This window comes from Akebia trifoliata, chromosome 8 (genome assembly GCF_017979445.1).
Source record: "Akebia trifoliata isolate Shusen 1 chromosome 8, ASM1797944v1, whole genome shotgun sequence".
NCBI classification, from domain to species: domain Eukaryota; kingdom Viridiplantae; phylum Streptophyta; class Magnoliopsida; order Ranunculales; family Lardizabalaceae; genus Akebia; species Akebia trifoliata.
This window is the reverse complement of record NC_141382.1, coordinates 51,248,748-51,267,787: the sequence shown is the minus strand read 5'-3', so window position 1 is coordinate 51,267,787 and position 19,040 is coordinate 51,248,748. Positions and strand designations below refer to the sequence as shown.

The 19,040-nt window shown below is 35.7% G+C and overlaps 1 protein-coding gene and 2 pseudogenes across 1 annotated transcript; all 3 read right to left on the bottom strand.

Annotated features, from left to right (window-relative positions):
* Positions 1–653: 653 nt before the first annotated feature.
* On the bottom strand, positions 654–1,115 carry LOC147397643 (SKP1-like protein 11 pseudogene; annotated as a pseudogene).
* A 1,329-nt stretch (positions 1,116–2,444) lies between these two features.
* Positions 2,445–3,325, bottom strand: LOC147397642 (SKP1-like protein 1A pseudogene; annotated as a pseudogene).
* Positions 3,326–3,558: 233 nt separating this feature from the next.
* On the bottom strand, positions 3,559–18,955 carry LOC147397641 (ARM repeat superfamily protein). The gene is made up of 17 exons (XM_086449509.1): positions 18,308–18,955; positions 17,457–17,655; positions 16,141–16,449; positions 15,915–16,004; positions 13,962–14,444; positions 13,743–13,850; positions 11,904–12,034; positions 11,694–11,826; positions 10,329–10,668; positions 9,719–10,239; positions 9,413–9,595; positions 9,172–9,330; positions 8,823–8,897; positions 7,271–7,454; positions 6,282–6,472; positions 4,874–5,089; positions 3,559–4,240 (listed from the first exon to the last, which is right to left on the bottom strand). The coding sequence occupies exons 1-17, from the start codon at positions 18,541–18,543 to the stop codon at positions 3,626–3,628; spliced, it is 4,173 nt and encodes a 1,390-aa protein (XP_086305635.1). The 5' UTR covers positions 18,544–18,955; the 3' UTR covers positions 3,559–3,625.
* Positions 18,956–19,040: the final 85 nt, after the last annotated feature.

Here is a 19,040-nt window from a genome sequence, read left to right as displayed (position 1 = left end):
CAACGACTCATATGAGAAATTTTTTGCTCATAGTACTTACCATTGCATGACACGTAAGCCTGTCTCGAGGGCTCATGTGATTGGTCGATCATATGAGCAAAAAAAAATTCACCGCACGATTGGCAAATTGATATGCCCTTTTTCTCAAGATAAAAGGCTTATGCATTTCAAGAAAATTAATGATTCTCTACACACATTGATACTTGGTTGGAGTGTTACTTCGACCCAATTAATGAGAGTTTATGGGCTGAGTTTTACTCCCATTACTACTCACAAATTTAGCAATAACTCAAAAAGAAAATAAAATTAAAATATTTAATGCTAAATAAAAAAAGAAAAGTGATATATTGAATAATAATTAAGAAATAACACACATATTCTAATTAATTTATTGAAATAACAGTCGCCAATTCATATTTTTCTACTAACTATTAATCTATTATATAAAAAGTTGTACTGGAGTGACCTCAAGATTTTACCTCATATCTCACTCTCGTGGCATGAAAGTGTGTAGAAGTCATATGTGCCTTTTGCACGTCACGAAAGTGAGATATAAAGTATAATCTTGAAGTCACTTCAGCATTATTCATATATAAAATATAAAAGACTAGAAAATAGTAAATCCCAAATTAGTAGTAGTACTACTACTACTACTACTCGAAGGCCCATCGATTTTCCTTTCGAATTGCCTCCTCTTGTTCTGGGGTGAAATCGTTATTGATGTTGAATGTTTCGCGAATCTGCTCCGAAGTCTTGTCCTTGATCAAGTCCACCATCCTTTGAACCGCTAAATCCAACAAGTTCTTCATCTCCAAATAGTTAGAGGCCATGAGGAGATTATACAACACACCTTGTTCAACATTACTTATAAATTCAGAATCCCACTCGGCAATATCACCCGAAGAAGAAGAATCACAATTATGGTCAGCATGTTTCTTCATGTACTCTATGAGTTTGGGCATTATATCGCTCTTCACATTCATCAACGGGATACCGTCCACTATGCAATCAGAGTTGACAATTAATTTGATCATCTCAGATTGGATTGCCATGGCCTCCTCCACTTCAAATCTCACCCCATCACTGCTTATCAAAGTGATCGCCTTCTTCGACATTTCTATATTTTTTTAACAATCTCTAATCTCTCTAACTGAATGGAAAATATTGAGAGGCAAGTTCTGTATTTATAACATACAAGACCTATGCTACATTTTTTACTCCTACAGATTGTTAACTCATGAGAAATTTTTCTCACACAATTTTTGTTCACAGTGCGTGACACATGAAGCCTAACGAGGGTAGTTTTGTAAATTTGAGATGCACCTCAGAATTTTCTGATTTGACTTACTAAAATCGGACCCGAATCCAAAAATTCAGTTCGACTACAAAAATGGTGAATATTTTGCAAACACTACTGAACTAGCTAGATTCAATATAATAATTTTTGTTAAAAATTAATAAGAATCCGACTAGCCATACTATGATAGTAAGGAACAAAAAAGGCCTTACCAAGCCTCATTCACGTAAAAAAGACTTCGTAAATTAAATCCTTGAGATTTGTAACAAGTCTTGAGTTTTTTTTTTTTTTTTTTTTTACGTTTCTTGTTGGTGGATGGGGCTTAGTAAGGCTTTTTTTCCTCCTTATCTTAGTAATAGTTACAATATAAGGTTTACAGCTATTTTCAAAAATATTAGCTGGTCCAGTAATTTTGTCAAAATGCTTAAACTGGTTTAGTAATTTTTCTCTTTTCTAAGAGTTTTTACCAAAACAGTGAGTTTTGCAAAAAATTATTAGTCCAATAGTGTTTTTGAAATATCTATTAAAGGGACCATATATACCCGTTTTGATGTTTAGCAAATTTTCAATTGGGCGTTAAAACCAAACCAAGCCTTATCCGCTCAATAAAGGGATAAGCGCTGGGAGCATTGGAAAACTACATGTCCAAGTAACCCACTTTTAAAATGGTCCCAGATTTGATCCAATTTGCAGAATGGGCCAGGCCCAATTTGGAAAACACAGTCTACAGAAGCAATTCCAATGGAAGCACTTTTACACAATCAGTTATAATAGTTCACTTTGGTTAACTGCACGAAACGATGAAAGATTTGGTTATCGCCCTCAACTTAGAGCAAAAAGTCTGCTAATCAATAGGAGGTCAAGGAAAATGCCATGAAGGGATCCATCAAATGGTCGCTGCAATATAAATACCTTTTATTTATTTTTGGCTTTTTTAAAAATAATAATAATAATAATAATGAGTTTTTTCATAAAATTTAGAAGGTTGTGGTATTAGATTGCCAATGTGGCAATCCATAAGGGCCCAAAAATCTATTTTAAGATTTGAAATCTTAAAATTAAAATTTGTGGACAGGATGTGCAGTTAGGAGAGAAATTTTATCTTTGTTTGCACTGTCATTTTCGCCTTATGTCAAACGGACCCCAATCTAACTTTCGGAAATACTCATAAATTTATAATTGAAAAACAAAGGGAAGGAAGCATTTAATTCCTGGAATTACAGTCCAATTCATATTCTTCTACTAACTACTAATCTAATATAAAATATTTTAGTACTACTAATCGAAGAAACATTTATTCTCCCTTCGAATTTTCTTCTCTTCCTCTATGGTGAAATCGTTCTTGATGTTGAATGTTTCGCGAATCTGCGCTGGAGTTTTGCCCTTGATCATATCGACCACACTCTTACACGATAAATCCAACAAGTTCTTTATTTTCAGATGGTCAGAGGCTAAGATAAGCTCATTCAACAAAACCGGATCTACGCTCTTTATAAATTCAGAATCCCACTCAGCAACATCGGTAACCGAAGAAGAATCGCCATTATCATCAGCCACAGCTGCGTGCTTCTTCAAGTACTCTATGAGTTTTGGCATTATATCGCTCTTCACAAGCGTCAATGGGACACCATCCTCTACGGCTACACAATCAGCCTCCATCATGGCTTTGATCATCTCAGATTGGATGGCCACGGCCTCTTCCACTTCAAATCTCTCCCCATCACTGCTTATCAAAGTGATCACCTTCTTTGACATTCTTTCTTCTCTAATAATATCTCACAAGTTTGAATACCTGAGTTCTGGCTTTATTTATAATTTATTTAGTTCAAATCCGAAAGATCATCTCTTTTGTGGGTCACTGGTCTGGCTCCTAGACATGCATAACTCGTGAGAAATTGTTTTGCTAACAGGGCTCTCCAGTGCGTGTCACATGAAGCCTAACGAGGGTAGTATTGTAAATTAGGGACACCCTTAATTAAGGATTTACGAAAGAATGGAAACCCTAATCGAAACTGGACTGAAAGTATGGATCAAGCCCGGGTTCTACTCGAACTGATCCAAAACTGAATTGGTTCAGATCGATTTTCTATTTTGTATTTGTAAAATCAGACCAAACCCAGAACCAGCAAATGCCGCGAAGCAAGCCATATTATGGCCACTGAAGTATAAATTCCCTCCAAAATACTTTTTTCTATTATACATAATTATGATTTAATAATTACAGAACGACAACTACATAAGGAAAGATTAAAACGAAAAACTGAAGGAACGAAAATCACCAGTATAATACCATTTCTATCTGCATGTTTACAAAGTGAACACCTCCGACTACAACTTCGAGAACACTATTTCAACTGAAGAGAAGTCAACACCAAAACCGAAACTCTCCCCACCATACTGCACGTAAAGGTATGCCTTGGGAGACGATGGAGAGGGCAAGAGTTGAGAAATCTCGAGTAAACCTGATGTGGGAGGTGAAGGAACATCCTTCTTCAATGAGTAGTACAGATCAGCTACGAGAAGCCATATAAGATCAGGGTCAATACAAGCAAGCCCTGATATTGCTTTAATCGAAGCATCACGAAGACCAATAACACCACTGCAAGCTATCCCGACAACGAGGCCGCTGACCTTCTTCAGGGCCACTTCCAAAGCCGAAGCGCTCCTCTTGTTCATGGACAAATCAGCAATCATTTTGAGAGCAGCTATTTGGACTTTCAAATTGGAAGTCTCAGCCATCGAGTTCTCTGAAGAAGTAGAACTACTTCTGTAAGGGAGTTGTAAAGGCATTTTCTCATCTCTCAGTATGGGTTTCTTCCAAAATGGGGATGTAGTTAGCAGTTTCCAAAAGTGGGACCCATCATTGTGGAATCGGCGGGTAAAGAAGTCTCCTCCACAGATTTGAACTACACTACTTACCACACCCAAACATCTCCTGATGGCCTGCACAAATTTGTGTTCGAGATTCAGAAATCTATAAAAGCAGCATTAAGAGACCTCCCGATTTGGTAAGCACCCTTTAATCATGAATATGATAAGAAACAGAAGTTGCAATGATAAAAATTAGTGGGAAAATTGGTTTTTTTTACTTAAATACCAAGGACAGCACTTTTAGGATTGTTGTCGTGTCAAAACACACATCAACATAAGGACACAATCGACACATCCTAAACATGTAAAGGTAGTGTCACCTTTTATGTATTATTGGTTTATTCTACAAAAAAACCTCTTCAAAGAGGATTGGTGTAATCCGTCCTCCATAAACTAAATGGTGTTTCCCATCACATCCAAAGATAGACCATTCAAGTCGTTTATTATGACTAAGTCCATTTGGTTTCTAGGGAACCAATTTCACCATTGTATGCAAGAGTAATTTTTTTTCATTAAAAAAATTAAAATGCAGGGTGAAATTGCCATGCATGTTGGATGTGTGTCTAAATGTTGTTGACACGAGCCGAATTGGAAAATACCCTTGAAAGAGCTAGTCATGTCATTGTAGATGGTTCAAAACTCGTAGAAGCAAAACAATATTGACAAAACTAAGGGGATATAAAGTAGATGATTGAGATTACGCACCACGGGATTTTTATTTTTTATGCAAACCACTAAGTAAGGCCAGATTTTGTTCATTGCCGGAAGCAATCTATTCTCATCACTTCCTTCATCAGCAGCATCCATCGTGTCTTGAAGATGAGAAAACGAACACAACTGAATCGCCAGTTTAATTGCGTCTTTGGTCTCCTTTTCATGCTGATAGGCTTCTTCCACTTTTGCTAGTGTAGCAATACCAACCTAAAATAAATTCAAATTGAAAAAATAAAAATAATAAATATAGTGTTAGTCTATCTCCTACGTACTTGGTCGTGAAAATTTGACATATGATTCAAAACAAATTCAACAATTATGTAATGCAGAAAGCAAACGATGATGAGAATTACTACAATTTTATTTTCTCAATGGCGAAATCTTCTTAGTGAAGGAGAATTGATGGGGACATCAAGTCTTGAAGAGTAGATTTTAATTTTTATTTAAATTTCTGTTTTAGGGTTTTAATTTTATGTTTTTAGAACTTATTTTCATGTTTTATTGGCCCATGGTCTTAGTATAATATTTAGAGGCCATTTAGTAACTTAACTTTGTCTTTTATTTAAGTTTATTATGATTTGAAAATTAGGAGAGAGAAAGTCACGAAAATTAGGTTTATTTACTTTGTATTTTAGTTTGACAAGGATTCTTGATTTATTTTCTTTATTTATAGATTGTATTAGGACTTATTGATAGAGTATGAATAGAATAAATAAGAAGTTTTTGTTTTCTTTTGAATGTTGGTGCATTCAACATGGTTGATGCCATGGAAATCATTGTGGTGATTCCAAGGTAGATATCATTTTTTTTTTAATCTTCTTATCATTCATCTTCTTTTTTTATTTGTGAGAAATCAAGAAACCATCAAGAACCCTTCAATCATTTCAAGAACCCAACCCATAAATTTTGTTTTCTTGATTCATGATTTCTTAAAATCGAGGATTTTTTAATCTTGATTCTTGATTCCCCTTTATTGATTCTTGATTCTTGAAATCTCCTTCTTGATTCTTGATTCTTGAAACCTACAAATCCCATTTTGTTTTACCCTTTAATCCTTCTCCACTTTCTTTAACCCTTACTTCACTAATCTCCTAAACAAAATCTACCTTATACTCAAATACCCTAAATCCCCTATTTTTCCTAGATCAAATTCTATTTTCTTATCTCCCCTCATCGTCCTGCATCATTATGAGATGCACTAGCATATAGTTGCAGTGTTCTCATGTTTCAACTGAATCATTATTCTCGTTTGAAATTTCAGAAATAGGGATACAAATAAGAACACTGCAGAAACAAGGAACCTTCTTTAGGTGCAAACTTCCAACTTTTAAAAGCTTTGTCGTGGTAGAAGATACCAATACGGGCATGAGAAACTATAAACTTTTAGTCAGAAGAGTACCTCAACTATGTCCAGGGCCACCAAGCACGCTGCTTCCTCCACTGAAGCAAGCAGTGGCGTTGCAGCTATTAAGCATGAGCCAGTAACAGACCCAACTGTCCTTCTATATCTTTTAGATTCATTCAACTTGAACAACATTTCCTCCCAGTGCTTGAGATGCATATCAACATCATTGCCATTGGTAGCTGCATCTACCATTGCATTCATCACACTAATTAATATAAGGAGATTTTTGAGTCCAGGGGCTTTAAAATAAGTAGAACACACTAATTAATATAAGGAGATTTTTGAGTCCAAGGGCTTTAAAATAAGTAGAACTAAGACCAAGTATGTTGAATGCAAATTTAGTATTAACACACAGCAAGAGAATGTCCAATACAAATTGACAGTCCAGAAGTAACCCAAAGTGAGCACTTTCATTATTTTGGATCTATTAGAGGACGAGGGCTCTTGTTCAAGCTACGAATGAATTCTAAGTTTCCCTTTTGGCTTGTTAGAACCACCCCTTGAAGGGAGCACAACTGAGCAAGGTGGTTAATGGCCTGCAATGGGGGATGAGGGTCAAAGGAAGAAGGGGGGATTTCACTTTTTCCTTGACAGCCAGTCTGCTATACCTAAGGGTGGAGAGATCAAGGAATATACTACATATAGAATCAGAGTTGGATGGTTAAAGTGGAGGTGCACTCAATTTCCCTTTTCCCCAAGTATCAACATCGAAAAGTACTGCATGATGAAGTTTCTTTCTAACATTTTAAAATATCATTTTGCCCTCTTATTCAATCAAATAACATGATTTTTTCATGGTGGGGAAGATTATGTGGAATATAAATAGTGTAAATATATGTAAAATATCAGAATGTCAGGAGGAAATATATAACACATTCACAACCAGGGACATAAAAAACACCCAATTATCTGTGTATTCAACCAGGGAATGCTCCACATCAACTCCACAATCATGCATTATTATGTAGTCAAAAAGCAAATACCTGACTCCATGGAACCTACACCAACATCATCGACTTCGTGTGATACAAAACTTTGCCAGGATTCCTTTCTATCTTTCCCGTCCATGTTAGACACCTTGGATTTAACACTCATAGAATATGACTCTGCCTGAGCGGGCATTGCACAAGCCTCATGTTTTGATGCCTTGGCAATTTCAGCCACAGCCTAAAGAAAAAAAAATATGATCAATGAGAGAGATAATTAATCAGGTATATAAGCACAATTTAGATGTAAAAAAGTTTGCATTTGACTGGATAAATCACAACCAAACCAGGAATTGAGGGGATTTTCTTGTGAGTGAAATATGTGGTCCATAGAAGTTATTGGCTAAAGCAACAGAGCGTCTAAATTTAGTCAACAAAACAAGCCCAGACATGGACTTGTTAAAAGTAGGGTTTTCACATAGACACAATTTCAATAGAGATGTTTTTAAGGACATCCAAGTCAAACTTTTCTGTGATACGTTCCAGTTTTTATTTCTAAGGGAGCTAAAAATGACTCGCAAGCTATTTAGACCAGGGTGAGTAAACAAGTGACACACAAGTTTGGAAAGCTTCATAAAGATGTGACATTTTCACTGCACCAAATCAATTCAATTTTTGATTTGGTGGCAGATTTTGAGTTTTCAGAAGTGTTCTGTACATGAGATTTCTCAATGGGGAAGCATCTCAGTTACCAAAAACAAATACTAAATGTTTTGTAAGATCATTGAATAACAGCAAAACTAACTCTAGTTATTTTTCTTTGAAAATGTAAATGAAGACTACGAAATTCACGCTATTTTGAGATTGTTTCTAGGGAAAAATTCTAAGTTCGTTTCGCTTTTGTTTTCTTAGATTCAACCCTAGTTCACAAACTATATTAGAGTGGCCTTTTCTGTAAATACAGCACTCAGGATTACCCACACATATAATTTCCAACAGGCCTTTTTCTCAAAAATCCTTCTCTTACATCCTCTCTTTCACCTTCGAAAATTTAAACCGGTTAAGTAAACAACACATTCATGTATTTTAATATATAAAAAAAAGTTGCCTATTCAGCAGTACCAGAAAAATATATATACAGTACCAGAAAAATATATATACATAAAATTGAACTAAAAATGAAGAAATTCCTAACATTTTCAGTAGTCTTCCTCAATCAATGATCAAATGAATGGCTTTGAAGGAATAGAGAACTCAGTCCACTTTAGGTTTTCTCTTTCTCTGGAGTTAATTTTTCAAGGAATCAAAAGGGATCTTCTTTGAAGATTTTTTGGGGAAGTGGGATTGGGTTTGTAATATTTCTGTGTAATCTTGCTCTTTTGTTCTTTGTTCTCGGTCTTTCAGTTTTTGTTGAGTTTTTGAATCTTTGATCTGGTGTGGTCATCTTAACCATGCCTTTCTCTTTTAAATGAAAACATTTTGACTGGTCCAAAAAAAAATGATCAGATGAATAGGTGCAGTCTTCTATCTAAATTAGCATAGCAAAGAAAAAATGCAAAAATGAAATGGCCAATACAATGAAATAGGAAAACATAGTGTCTAATACAACCTTCAGAAATGGAATGGTTGAATCTGGGTGTTGATGCCTGCCAAGAACCTCAAGCTCCAACGAAACAGACCGCATCTATTGACATTTACAATATCAACAACATGTGGAATTCAAATAGCATTGCTTCAAGATATAAAAATTAAAATCACTGTATTCGTTATAGAGAAGCATCAGCCTACATAGCTACATTTTAAGAAACTGAGTAAAACTGGAAGTATGAAATCTGGAATGAGTCAACAAAAGCACCAAAAAAAAAAGACAAATATTAACAGAGCAAAAGACAGTACTTCTGTCTTAACTCTAAAAGGAAGAGAAATCTAGAATCTAGTCTAGAAGTTAAAAGACATACCGGCTCCTCCAGTAATGGCAATATTTCATTAGCTACTCCAATATAGGATAGCATAGAAGCAAGTACATTTGGTACGTGAGGATTGATATCCAAATGACGTAATTGCCGACACAAAGAATCAATTATATAATCTGCATTAGCCACAACTAAGCTCCCTACCTGCCATAAAGGCAGATAACATCATCATCCATGAACCACGCAAGTATGTTATGAATACAAAGATTATAACCTGAAGACTTACAGTAGGATGTCCGGATGAAACAGAAATGACATGTAGGACAGCATCAGAAGCATTTCTAATTTGATAGCTTGAACATATAAGATTCTCAAGTAGCAGATAAAGAGAAGAATGAAGAAATCCACTAGAAGCAAAATCCTTCCCAAGACACACATTGAAGGCGCCTATTCCATCAATTAAAACCTGTTTGGAAGAAATTAAACAACAATCAGTACCATGTATAAAAAACTGCCAAATAGAACTTTGTTAACCCCATGAGGAATCAAGAAAATATGTCATTAATTAATCAAGAAAAAAGGTACTTTCCTGGTGTAGCATTGCAGTGTCACGGAAAAAATGTAACGAAATATCTTCTGATTCACCATGCAATTCTAGTAGAGAAGATTTCTGATCTATTGGAAGATCCCAAACTTCAGGAGACAAATATTCGTGTAAAATACTGCCAATACAATCAATCAAATGTCCCCTTGCATCCTTCCTCTGGCAAACATTCCAAACAGATTCCTTAAGGACTGAGTTTCTGATCTTATAAGGTTGAGCATCAGCAGATCCTCCATCATATCCTTGTATCACTTTCTCATTCATCCAAGACTTTTGAAATTTCCTTGCGTACATATCAATTGATTGATCTGATATACCATAAATGATCTCATTTAGAATACAAGCTGCAGTACTTGCTTGACGCAATAACTGTCCTGAACCACTTCTGGCATACCAAGATTGCCAACTTTCTTTACTGTATCTCTTCATCCGGATCTCGGAAATCAATTTACGCAAATAATTGAGTGGAATGTCAATGATAATAGATAAGGGCACTTCACTTCTGGAGTCTACCATAATTAGAAACAGATAAATATAATTTAAGTATGGGATACAAAACAAAATATATGAACAAAATACATATTTGAATTAAGATGACCTGCAACTGTGGATAAACCGACAAGTCTAAGAACTCCAGCAAGAGCATGGTATAGCTTCTGACTGCCAATATAGGAGAACCAAGGAGGCATGCGTGGAAACTCATAATTTTGTAAATTTTTCTCCTTAAAACCCGGGGAGTTAACAACTTCAAATGAAGCAGCTTTAACAACAGTACGGTCAGCACAGTCCAAACGAGGACCAGCTTTTAACTCCGCAATTGAGTGCAAGTATCCAGTTGAGAATGTCTTTGCTAAAATAAACTTGTCAAGAGAACCAGCAAATACTGAATTTTGATTCAGGCAGAGTGTTAAAACATCCAAGAAACGAACAGCACTTATCTGCATTCCATGTATAATAACACTCATTTCTGATATGACAATGCAAAATTGCAAATAACTGAAATAAAATACTAAGTTTTGGTACTGGAAGAGTGTTAAAACATCCAAGAAACAAGCAACTGTTATCTTCTTTTCAATTCTAAAACTTAAAAACTCATTTCCAATATGATGAAAAATAAATAAAATTCCACACTGAATGAGCAGAGCAACAACAAAAACTTAAATAGCTGCTAAACAAAAAAGAATGGAGAGGACAAGAGAAGGGAAATGAGTTAAAAATAAAAATAAAGTATTCTGTCAGTGTGGAAGGGACACTAAATTCATAAACCCATAGTCTAGCTATCACGCTAAGTGGTTAGAACTACCAGGCCAGTTAGTTCCTAGGTGCATGCTAAGCCCGAAAAACAACAAGGTACCATCTGGCCAAAAGAACACTCCACAGTTTGGGACATTTGCCCTGGCACAGGAGTGAATAAGAGGGAGTTATATCATAATTTATTTAACTTCTTATAGGCTTAGTGATCAAAATCTCTATGCTTAGTACCAGATTAAATCAACTCTGTAACCAATAAATGGTTATTGACTTGCAAGATATGGACTTTTTGTTAAGCACCAAATATTCACGAACATGCAGGGATTTATGAAATTAACCGATTGATCCCCAAGACAAAATGGGGGAGCATCCCTCCTTTGCAACCAGATTTGAGGTGGAATAAACCTTCTAACTGTTTTAATTCTACATTGATTTCTCAATATTCGTATAATACCTAGTGAAGGATAATAAATCCCTAAAGGTATGATACTGCAAATATTTCATTCTATCCTAATCCCAATCAAACCCCCAAATTTAGCAATTAACCATGCTCCTCCTAACTTTACTAGAACAGTACATTTTAACTCAACTAATATCAAGTGTGGACTTGCTAAGAGACTGTTTGAGCTTCAATTTCACTTACAAACACTAAGTTTTATTTGTCACCAGTCACCAATAACAATAGCAGGCAAGTAAGAATCTGTGCACTTACAGGAGATCTAAGCAGATGGTCCACCACAAGTTGGGGACCTGCATAGTACATTACTGCAAGTAACCGCTGAGCATGTGATAACGCAATTGTTTCCTCACTTCCTAGCACAACTTTTGGAAGTTTTTCAATCAGCCTGTTCATGGGACACGAGTTAGATCTGAACAGTCCCATTAGATGAAATGCTAGTTTTCAGTTTCAGGAAACACCAACCTGTTAAAGAGGTCAGCAACTTCACTTTCCATCAAATGATTCTCACCCAACAGGAAAAAGGATTCAAGGTACTCCTGTGCTGCTACAGACACTTCTTCCGAATCATCACTAACCAGAACACACAAGCACTCCTGCAATAAAATAGTAATATCAAACCCAATTATGTTGACAGCTAAAAGAAAAGTTAATACTCAGGAAGTTAACCTCAATGGAAATAATGACATCTTGAGAGAGTGGAATCCAGACCACAGTAGCAAAATTGATGATTACTAGAGCCACAAAATTTCTCATCATACAAATGAGATAATTTGTGACTTACAAGCATCCCGCACAGTCTCATAATCAATGGGATCATATAATCAAATTTTGATATATTTCCATGAAAAAATATAGTGAAATATTTCCATTTCCACAAGAATCCATAAACAACAGTTTCTTTTAGCATATATAGTGTGATGGAAATCACTATACATTTGGTGGAATATTTCAGTGAATGGAAATAATCAAATTTCAGGAATAGAAAATAATCAATGACATAGAAATAGGGTGATTTCAGGGCTTTATCGTCAAAGTGCATTTGGAAGGTCCATCGTTGAAGATTGGATGACGAATTTGACCTGGTGGCCCTATACAGAAGAAGCTCTAAGACGGTGTCGAAGGATTGTGATTTGAGCCTCCTATAGTATTCATTCACTAGTATAAATAAATTCCAATTAGTAAGGCATCCATGTATCATCTCATTTTAATGTCTTCTGAGCATGTTAGCACTTCCATATTAAGTGGATATATTATTAATCTATTCATTAATCTAAAAACTAATAAATATATACCGATGAGTGAATGTGGTACTTAATAGTATGTCCATTTAAACAAGCACTATGCATATTAAGGTGCATACAGTTATGTAGCATCATTATTCTAATTTCCACGAGAAATATAGTAGTTTTTGGCTATTGACTCTCAGATTCCTACACCCACATGAAGCGGAATGTCACTAATCTTAATTTCCACACTCCATAAGGTGGTTTATTGTAGTCTATGGCATTTGTGAGTATTTTCAAGTTTATGTTATCATTTCCTACAGCTTCAATATGAAATTCCCAACAATACTATCATTTCTAGGGAAATTGTATTGAAGTAATAGCCTTTTATTTATTGTAGCTTTGCGCGTCGCATTTGGAACCACTTTTTCTGCCTAATAAACATTTATTGGATCATGCCTAGATCTGTTTTCTTTATTCCAAGCTAGCATATTATGGTGTTCAAATTTATTTTGAGAGAGAGAGTCTTGCTGGGGGAAGTACAAGCATTTGTGGCTTCTTCTTCTTTCCTTTTTTTCCTATGACAAACCTACTCTTCTTCTAGTCTTTCTATGGTGGTGTGCTTTTTTTTAATTCCAGTGGTTGTTAAATTCAAAGTGTTTGAGAGATTAAAACTTGGGGAGTGGGAAAATATGAAACTACATATGAGTTTGTAATTTGAATTTGAATATTTAAAACTTTGGATATTTAAAACTTTGGAACGTGAAATTGTGAATCCTCCTTTTCTTTTTAGATTTTTACCTGATTTTCTCTTTTATTGGAATATTTGATATTTATTTATTTGTACATTTATTTATTTCAACTATTTAAAAAGTGCATGCTCAAAGCTTTAGCTAGAGAGATGCCTCGCTCAATGCCTCCACGTCAAAGAACATTGGAACCTCAACTAACAAAAGGAGTACCCTGGGTGGCATGTGGAAGCCTTTTGGTATCCGACCTAATCAGATATCAACTTGAGTCGCCCATTATAAGCTAATTTAACTATGCAGAAACATGTTGACAACAGTTACCAACTCACCAAAAGCATCAACCTGCTCTTCTTCAGCGTGTGACTGCACTTTGATAGGAGTCCTCGTATAGCATCTACAAGTCCTTGTCTCACCTTTTTTGAAGGATGGACACAAAGCTGACAGGCAAAACGCATAGTGTTCAGAACTTCAAATATAGAAATAGCATATAGATCAATAGACACTAAAAAAACAAGATAATCACTACCGCTAAAGGGATAAAAACATACATGCGGAAAAGTTGCAGTTAACAATTTATTCACATGTGCTGAAGTTTCCTCAATCCAATCTTTTGTACGATTCACATGTAGACATCCTTCATTGTTGCAAGAATCAGAGCTGATTTTTCCTTTAAGATCAACTTTGGGTGTAACAATACTGAGTCCCTGATTATTAGAATCTCCAGCTAATGTTTCACCCTTCTCTTCAGCATTGACAGGCAAGAGACGAAGTGCCTCCAAGAATGATTGGGGAGATTTATCCTTGTTTGGATGAAGTCCGGTAATGTCACCAACAGATATATCAAGGCCAGACAGATTAGACTCATCCTCAAGGACTATCATAAGGAACTCGATTAAACCTCGTAATGCTTGAGTCATGGCCTCTGCACTTCCAGCAGCACCACTGATCATTGTCTTTGAGACGTGCAAGACTTTCGCAAATTGACTAACAACACCAGGTAGAAAGAAAGCTAGGGCATCTGCCGTGCCAACCTGCAAAAATGACAAAATTACTGAAATCCAATTATACCGTTGCATGCACAAACAAGCAGGCTTCCATGGTTAAACATGAAATAAAATTTGCTGAATTCAAGCTTCATTGATTAGATGCATTTATAACATATCATTTTCTTTTACACAGAATACATGGAAATTTGATAGCAGAGCTAAGAAGCAAGAGGAACTCAAAATGTGAGGGGGATATTCTTCACCGAGACCTAATTATCATCTTAACTGAAAACAGAGGTGTAAGGAAGAAACAGAATGTACAAAGTCTGATTAGCAAAAAAGTAAAAAAGAGAATACACAAAGTATATTAGTTCCAATCGCTACTGTCCTTCAGATTCATTTCTATTGAAGCTTATTGGGCTTGGAATATGAAAAAGAGATCCATTTTCTTATTACGCCATGACGACCATATGTTTACGTCGACAAATATAGATCACATTGAATCATCTTTCATTTTGGGATACAATAAAAATCCAACAGTTTCTGTTTTCAGGTCTAATAATTTAATTCAATATGAAACCTATTTAACAAAGTACATAATGGTCTAAACAGCAACTAGTGCTTATAGTTAGTTCCATCATTTTGATTGGAGAGAGATGTGCAGGGGTTGGAGTCCCAATAAAGATGATTGTACAGAGCCAATGTTGATGGTCGTTCATAAGGAACCTCGGATCTGAGGACAGATGATGTGTTTAGCGATGACAATGCCGTTGATCGTAAAGGTTTTCCATCTGGAATGGCAACATGAAACTACAGAAGCCTGAGCTTGGAACTTCTGTAAATATTCTCATTTCCGAAGACTCTTTTTAAGGGTTCCTTTTCAAAAGACCCCAAAGTTGTGCCTCACCCTGTGCACAAGTGTACATCTATTGTGCATTCCAGTAAAGAAGATCAAGCATTTCAATATTGGTATTGAATAGCCTATAACCTGACTCAACTATGGCTTAGAGACAAAATATAAGCGGGGTGAGGGGAAGGTGGTGGGGGGGATAGCAAGAGACTCAGAGATCATAAGACCTGAGCATGGTATGAAGCAAGTTGGAAATCTTTATTGCACATGTATGCCTTGTACTAGCATGAAAGTGGCTTTGAAACATTGTTCATAGTTTAACATACGATTCTCACCTACATGTCCTATATGCTTATCTAAATTGTGATTTCGTAAGCTAAAAACTTGATAAGTTGGTAAAGTCTATGAATGATAATACCAAAACCTGGGATCAAAACTCAACCTTCACCATTATATCTATCAAAAAAAAGTGTGACTTTTTCATAGGCACTCAAGGCCTTTTAGAACAGCACTTTTGAAGTGGGGTTCAAGGTTTGCCTTGCACCTCTTCCTGGAACTATGATAGATTTCCAATATCCAGCCATTGGGTATGTTGGTATTCAAGGATGCAGTGTAACACATGAAAGCACCTTAGTTTTGATGTGTACTTATTATTGCAAAGTTACCTTAGAAACAAGCACACGAAGGGTCATAAAGGCTTCAATACGGAGCTTTGCACTTCCACGATGCCCTCGTGCAGCCTCAATATCTGCAGTCTTTGCATAACATTATAAATAATAAAAAGAGAAAAGAATAAGTTTAAAAAATAAATACTAAATTTGTTTCCTTTGAAACTAAACACATAAGCATGGAAAAGAAATAAAATGAAAAAACAGCTGAAATTGTATGTACTTTGAGAAGAAGCGAGAGCCAGTGTCCAACAGCAGCCGAAGCATCTTGCGACTGAAGAAATGCAAGTAAGCATTCATTCGCTTCTGATTTATATTGCAAAGAAGTAACAGGTGGAATTTGCAAAATGCTGTCTGCCACTAAAGTAGGCAAACCAGGAACCTTTCTGCACATGCAACACTCGTCAGAGCAGGGATGCAGCCTCAGAAGTAGAGCTCTGAAACACCTAACTATTCCTTCACGAAACTCCTCGGAAGCATCGGATGCCGAAAGCAATAACCCATATGTTAATTTTTTCAGCACTACAACCATCTGCAAAAGAATCCTTCATAATACAGGTCAACAAACTTCCTCAAGAGAGAAAAATTCAAATATTCTAGAATATGATTCTAGGAATACATATTATTCCAAAACTTATGAGGAAACAAGCTTGGTAACTACAATGTAGGACAGCTAGTGTTTTTGGCAGAAGTATCAATTATAAAATAAACTAGAGGATTAGAGAGCCTAAAGCATATCTAGGTCACAGCATCATTGTTAATATGCATCAAAGATGACAATATGCCCCAGCCCTCAATTGATAAAAAATTGAACCATGTCTAAAAAACACTGTAAATTTATGTTCTATGCAGTATGGACTGCTTCAGACTAAAAAAATTAATGGAGCATAACCATTTGAGTGCCAAGCTCGATTTTCTTAGTATTTTCATAATAAATCAGAATAGATATAAAATGTAGTGTAAACATAATAGTAACACTTATCTTGTAAAATTAACAAGAAAGATCGATACAGTTGCTTGTTACCCCCACCACAAAAAAAAAAAAAAACAATAAAGGTAACCCCAAACACTCATTGCTGTCTTAATAGAACATTAAATAATCTAATTGAAATTATTTTGCTAGCAAGCACACTAATTAAGCTAGCCTCATGGCTGTATCTTTAAGATGAGGAGACTGCTTCATATTTCAGACCCTTAACTGAACAACGTATCACCCGAAGGGGGGGGGGGGCGGTAACTGCATTCTCCCTATGCATCTTGATCAATGGGTTTACTGTATCATTTTACACGTAACAAAGGAAGAAAAAAAAAATATATATATATATATTAAACAATCTAGTTGAGAACTATAAACTGTTGAGATTTTATTAAAAAATTTAGACCCCAAAATTTATTGCACAAACTCCCCCTCTCCAGTACCCATTATAAAAATGATCTGGTCGGGTTCAAATGTAAGACTCTTTACTCAGACATAACTCCAATCGATAAACCATAACAAGAGCGAGATCTAAAACCACTAAACAATACGAATTCAAATACCTGATTCACAGATTCTAAATGGCATTTCTTCAAAAGCTCCTCTAGACACTGAAGTACACCTTCCACCACACTATCACTAACAGCATGTGGAATGTTTGGGGCATTGGATGTCTGAAATTTCGCTTCGGAATCAAACTTTTGTGGGGATCTACAGCTGACTGCTGCGTCAAGAAGCAGCAGCAAGGGGAACAAGGTATAACTGAGAAATGAAACATACCCACACAACGAAAATCAGTAAGAATTAATATAATAAAGTTCGAATATGATAAATTAATTCATAGCTTCTTAGTTACCTGAATGGAACTGAAGGAAATTAGGTTACATAACATTGTCTCCTAGGAAAAAATAAATGAAACTGTTTGAACCACCATTTTGGTGCAACAAAAGATCTGCCCATGATTCATCAAAACCGGAAAGAAAATAATTTAAACAAAACACCCATCAAAATCCGATTTTTTTTTTAATTTTTGTTTATTTTGGTGGGCGGGTAGGGGTATGTATAAACAGAAAAATTGGTATTAAAAGAATTGTGACAAATTCACGAACACATTAGAAACAAATCCCAATGTTCAATAAAAGAATCAAGTCCAAGCCTTCTCCTCCGCAGAGAGAGAGGCATAATAAAGCCTTTGTAAGAGCTTTTCACGCAAATTATATTTGGGAAAAATAAAAAAACTTTTTAAAGCAAAAATGCTGATCCAAGTTGACCTAAGAAATTAACAATTAAAAAAAAAGATATTAATCCACGAAAAACTGTGGAACTCCTGATGAAACTCGGGAACAATTGAGACAACGGCTCTCGAGAACAATGGAAGATAAGAAACATAAGAAATGAAAGAATTTTAACTTACTCGAGAAAAGGTTGTAAAGCATAGGGTGGAGTTTTGCGAAGAACCGCGGAAAGTTCAGAGATCGTTGTGAGATTTTCATTAGGGTTTTGGAGAAGGTGGAGAAGTTCTAAGCAGTAGGGTTTTAGCTGAGAGAAAACTCTGCTTCGGGTTTCATCTTCGTTGGTGCCGTTGTTGCTGCTGAATGCTTCATTTTCTTCTACGATTCCCTCTTCCATGGTCTTTTTAAGATCGATCATAAAAAAAAAGGCGCGTAGACAACCAGAACCAGTTCCCTAACCTTTCCCTCTATTTTGGCGAAATAAGAAGGAAAAAAAGAAAATCAATATTTGAAAAATAAATAACTAAGCGTGCCCCCGTTTCGTTCCGAACTTCACACAATTGTGAATGAACCGCCTCTCTTACGTTTTGTGGATGTTTTCAAAATAATGAAATGCCTCTTGAGGTGGGGTCTTATGAATTAATTATGGTTTCAAAACTCGTCCAGGTCGAGATGTATCGTCCGAATCGTCTTGATATCAGGAATGGATGAGACAGACGAACAAGTCAAATTTTGAGAAGAAATATAAAATCCCATGTTCATTTTTCATTTTTTTGAACGAAACATCTCAAGTGTATTGGAAAATTCGTCTGAGACGACTCGATATCTAGCATGAATGAGATGAGATGCGAAATCAAGTTTAAAAACCATGAGTTTACTTGAGGAGGATTAGAAGATAGGAGAAGAGATATAATT

Bases quoted from the DNA above. Each gene is read 5' to 3' on its own strand.
- LOC147397641 (XM_086449509.1), bottom strand. From the start codon at position 18,543: ATGATCGATCTTAAAAAGACCATGGAAGAGGGAATCGTAGAAGAAAAT. The intron at 10,669-11,693 runs GTAAGTGCACAG...CATGGAATGCAG, and splicing joins ACCATCTGCTTAGATCTCCT to ATAAGTGCTGTTCGTTTCTT. The intron at 7,455-8,822 runs GTTGTATTAGAC...TTTTTTCTTTAG, and splicing joins CAACCATTCCATTTCTGAAG to GCTGTGGCTGAAATTGCCAA.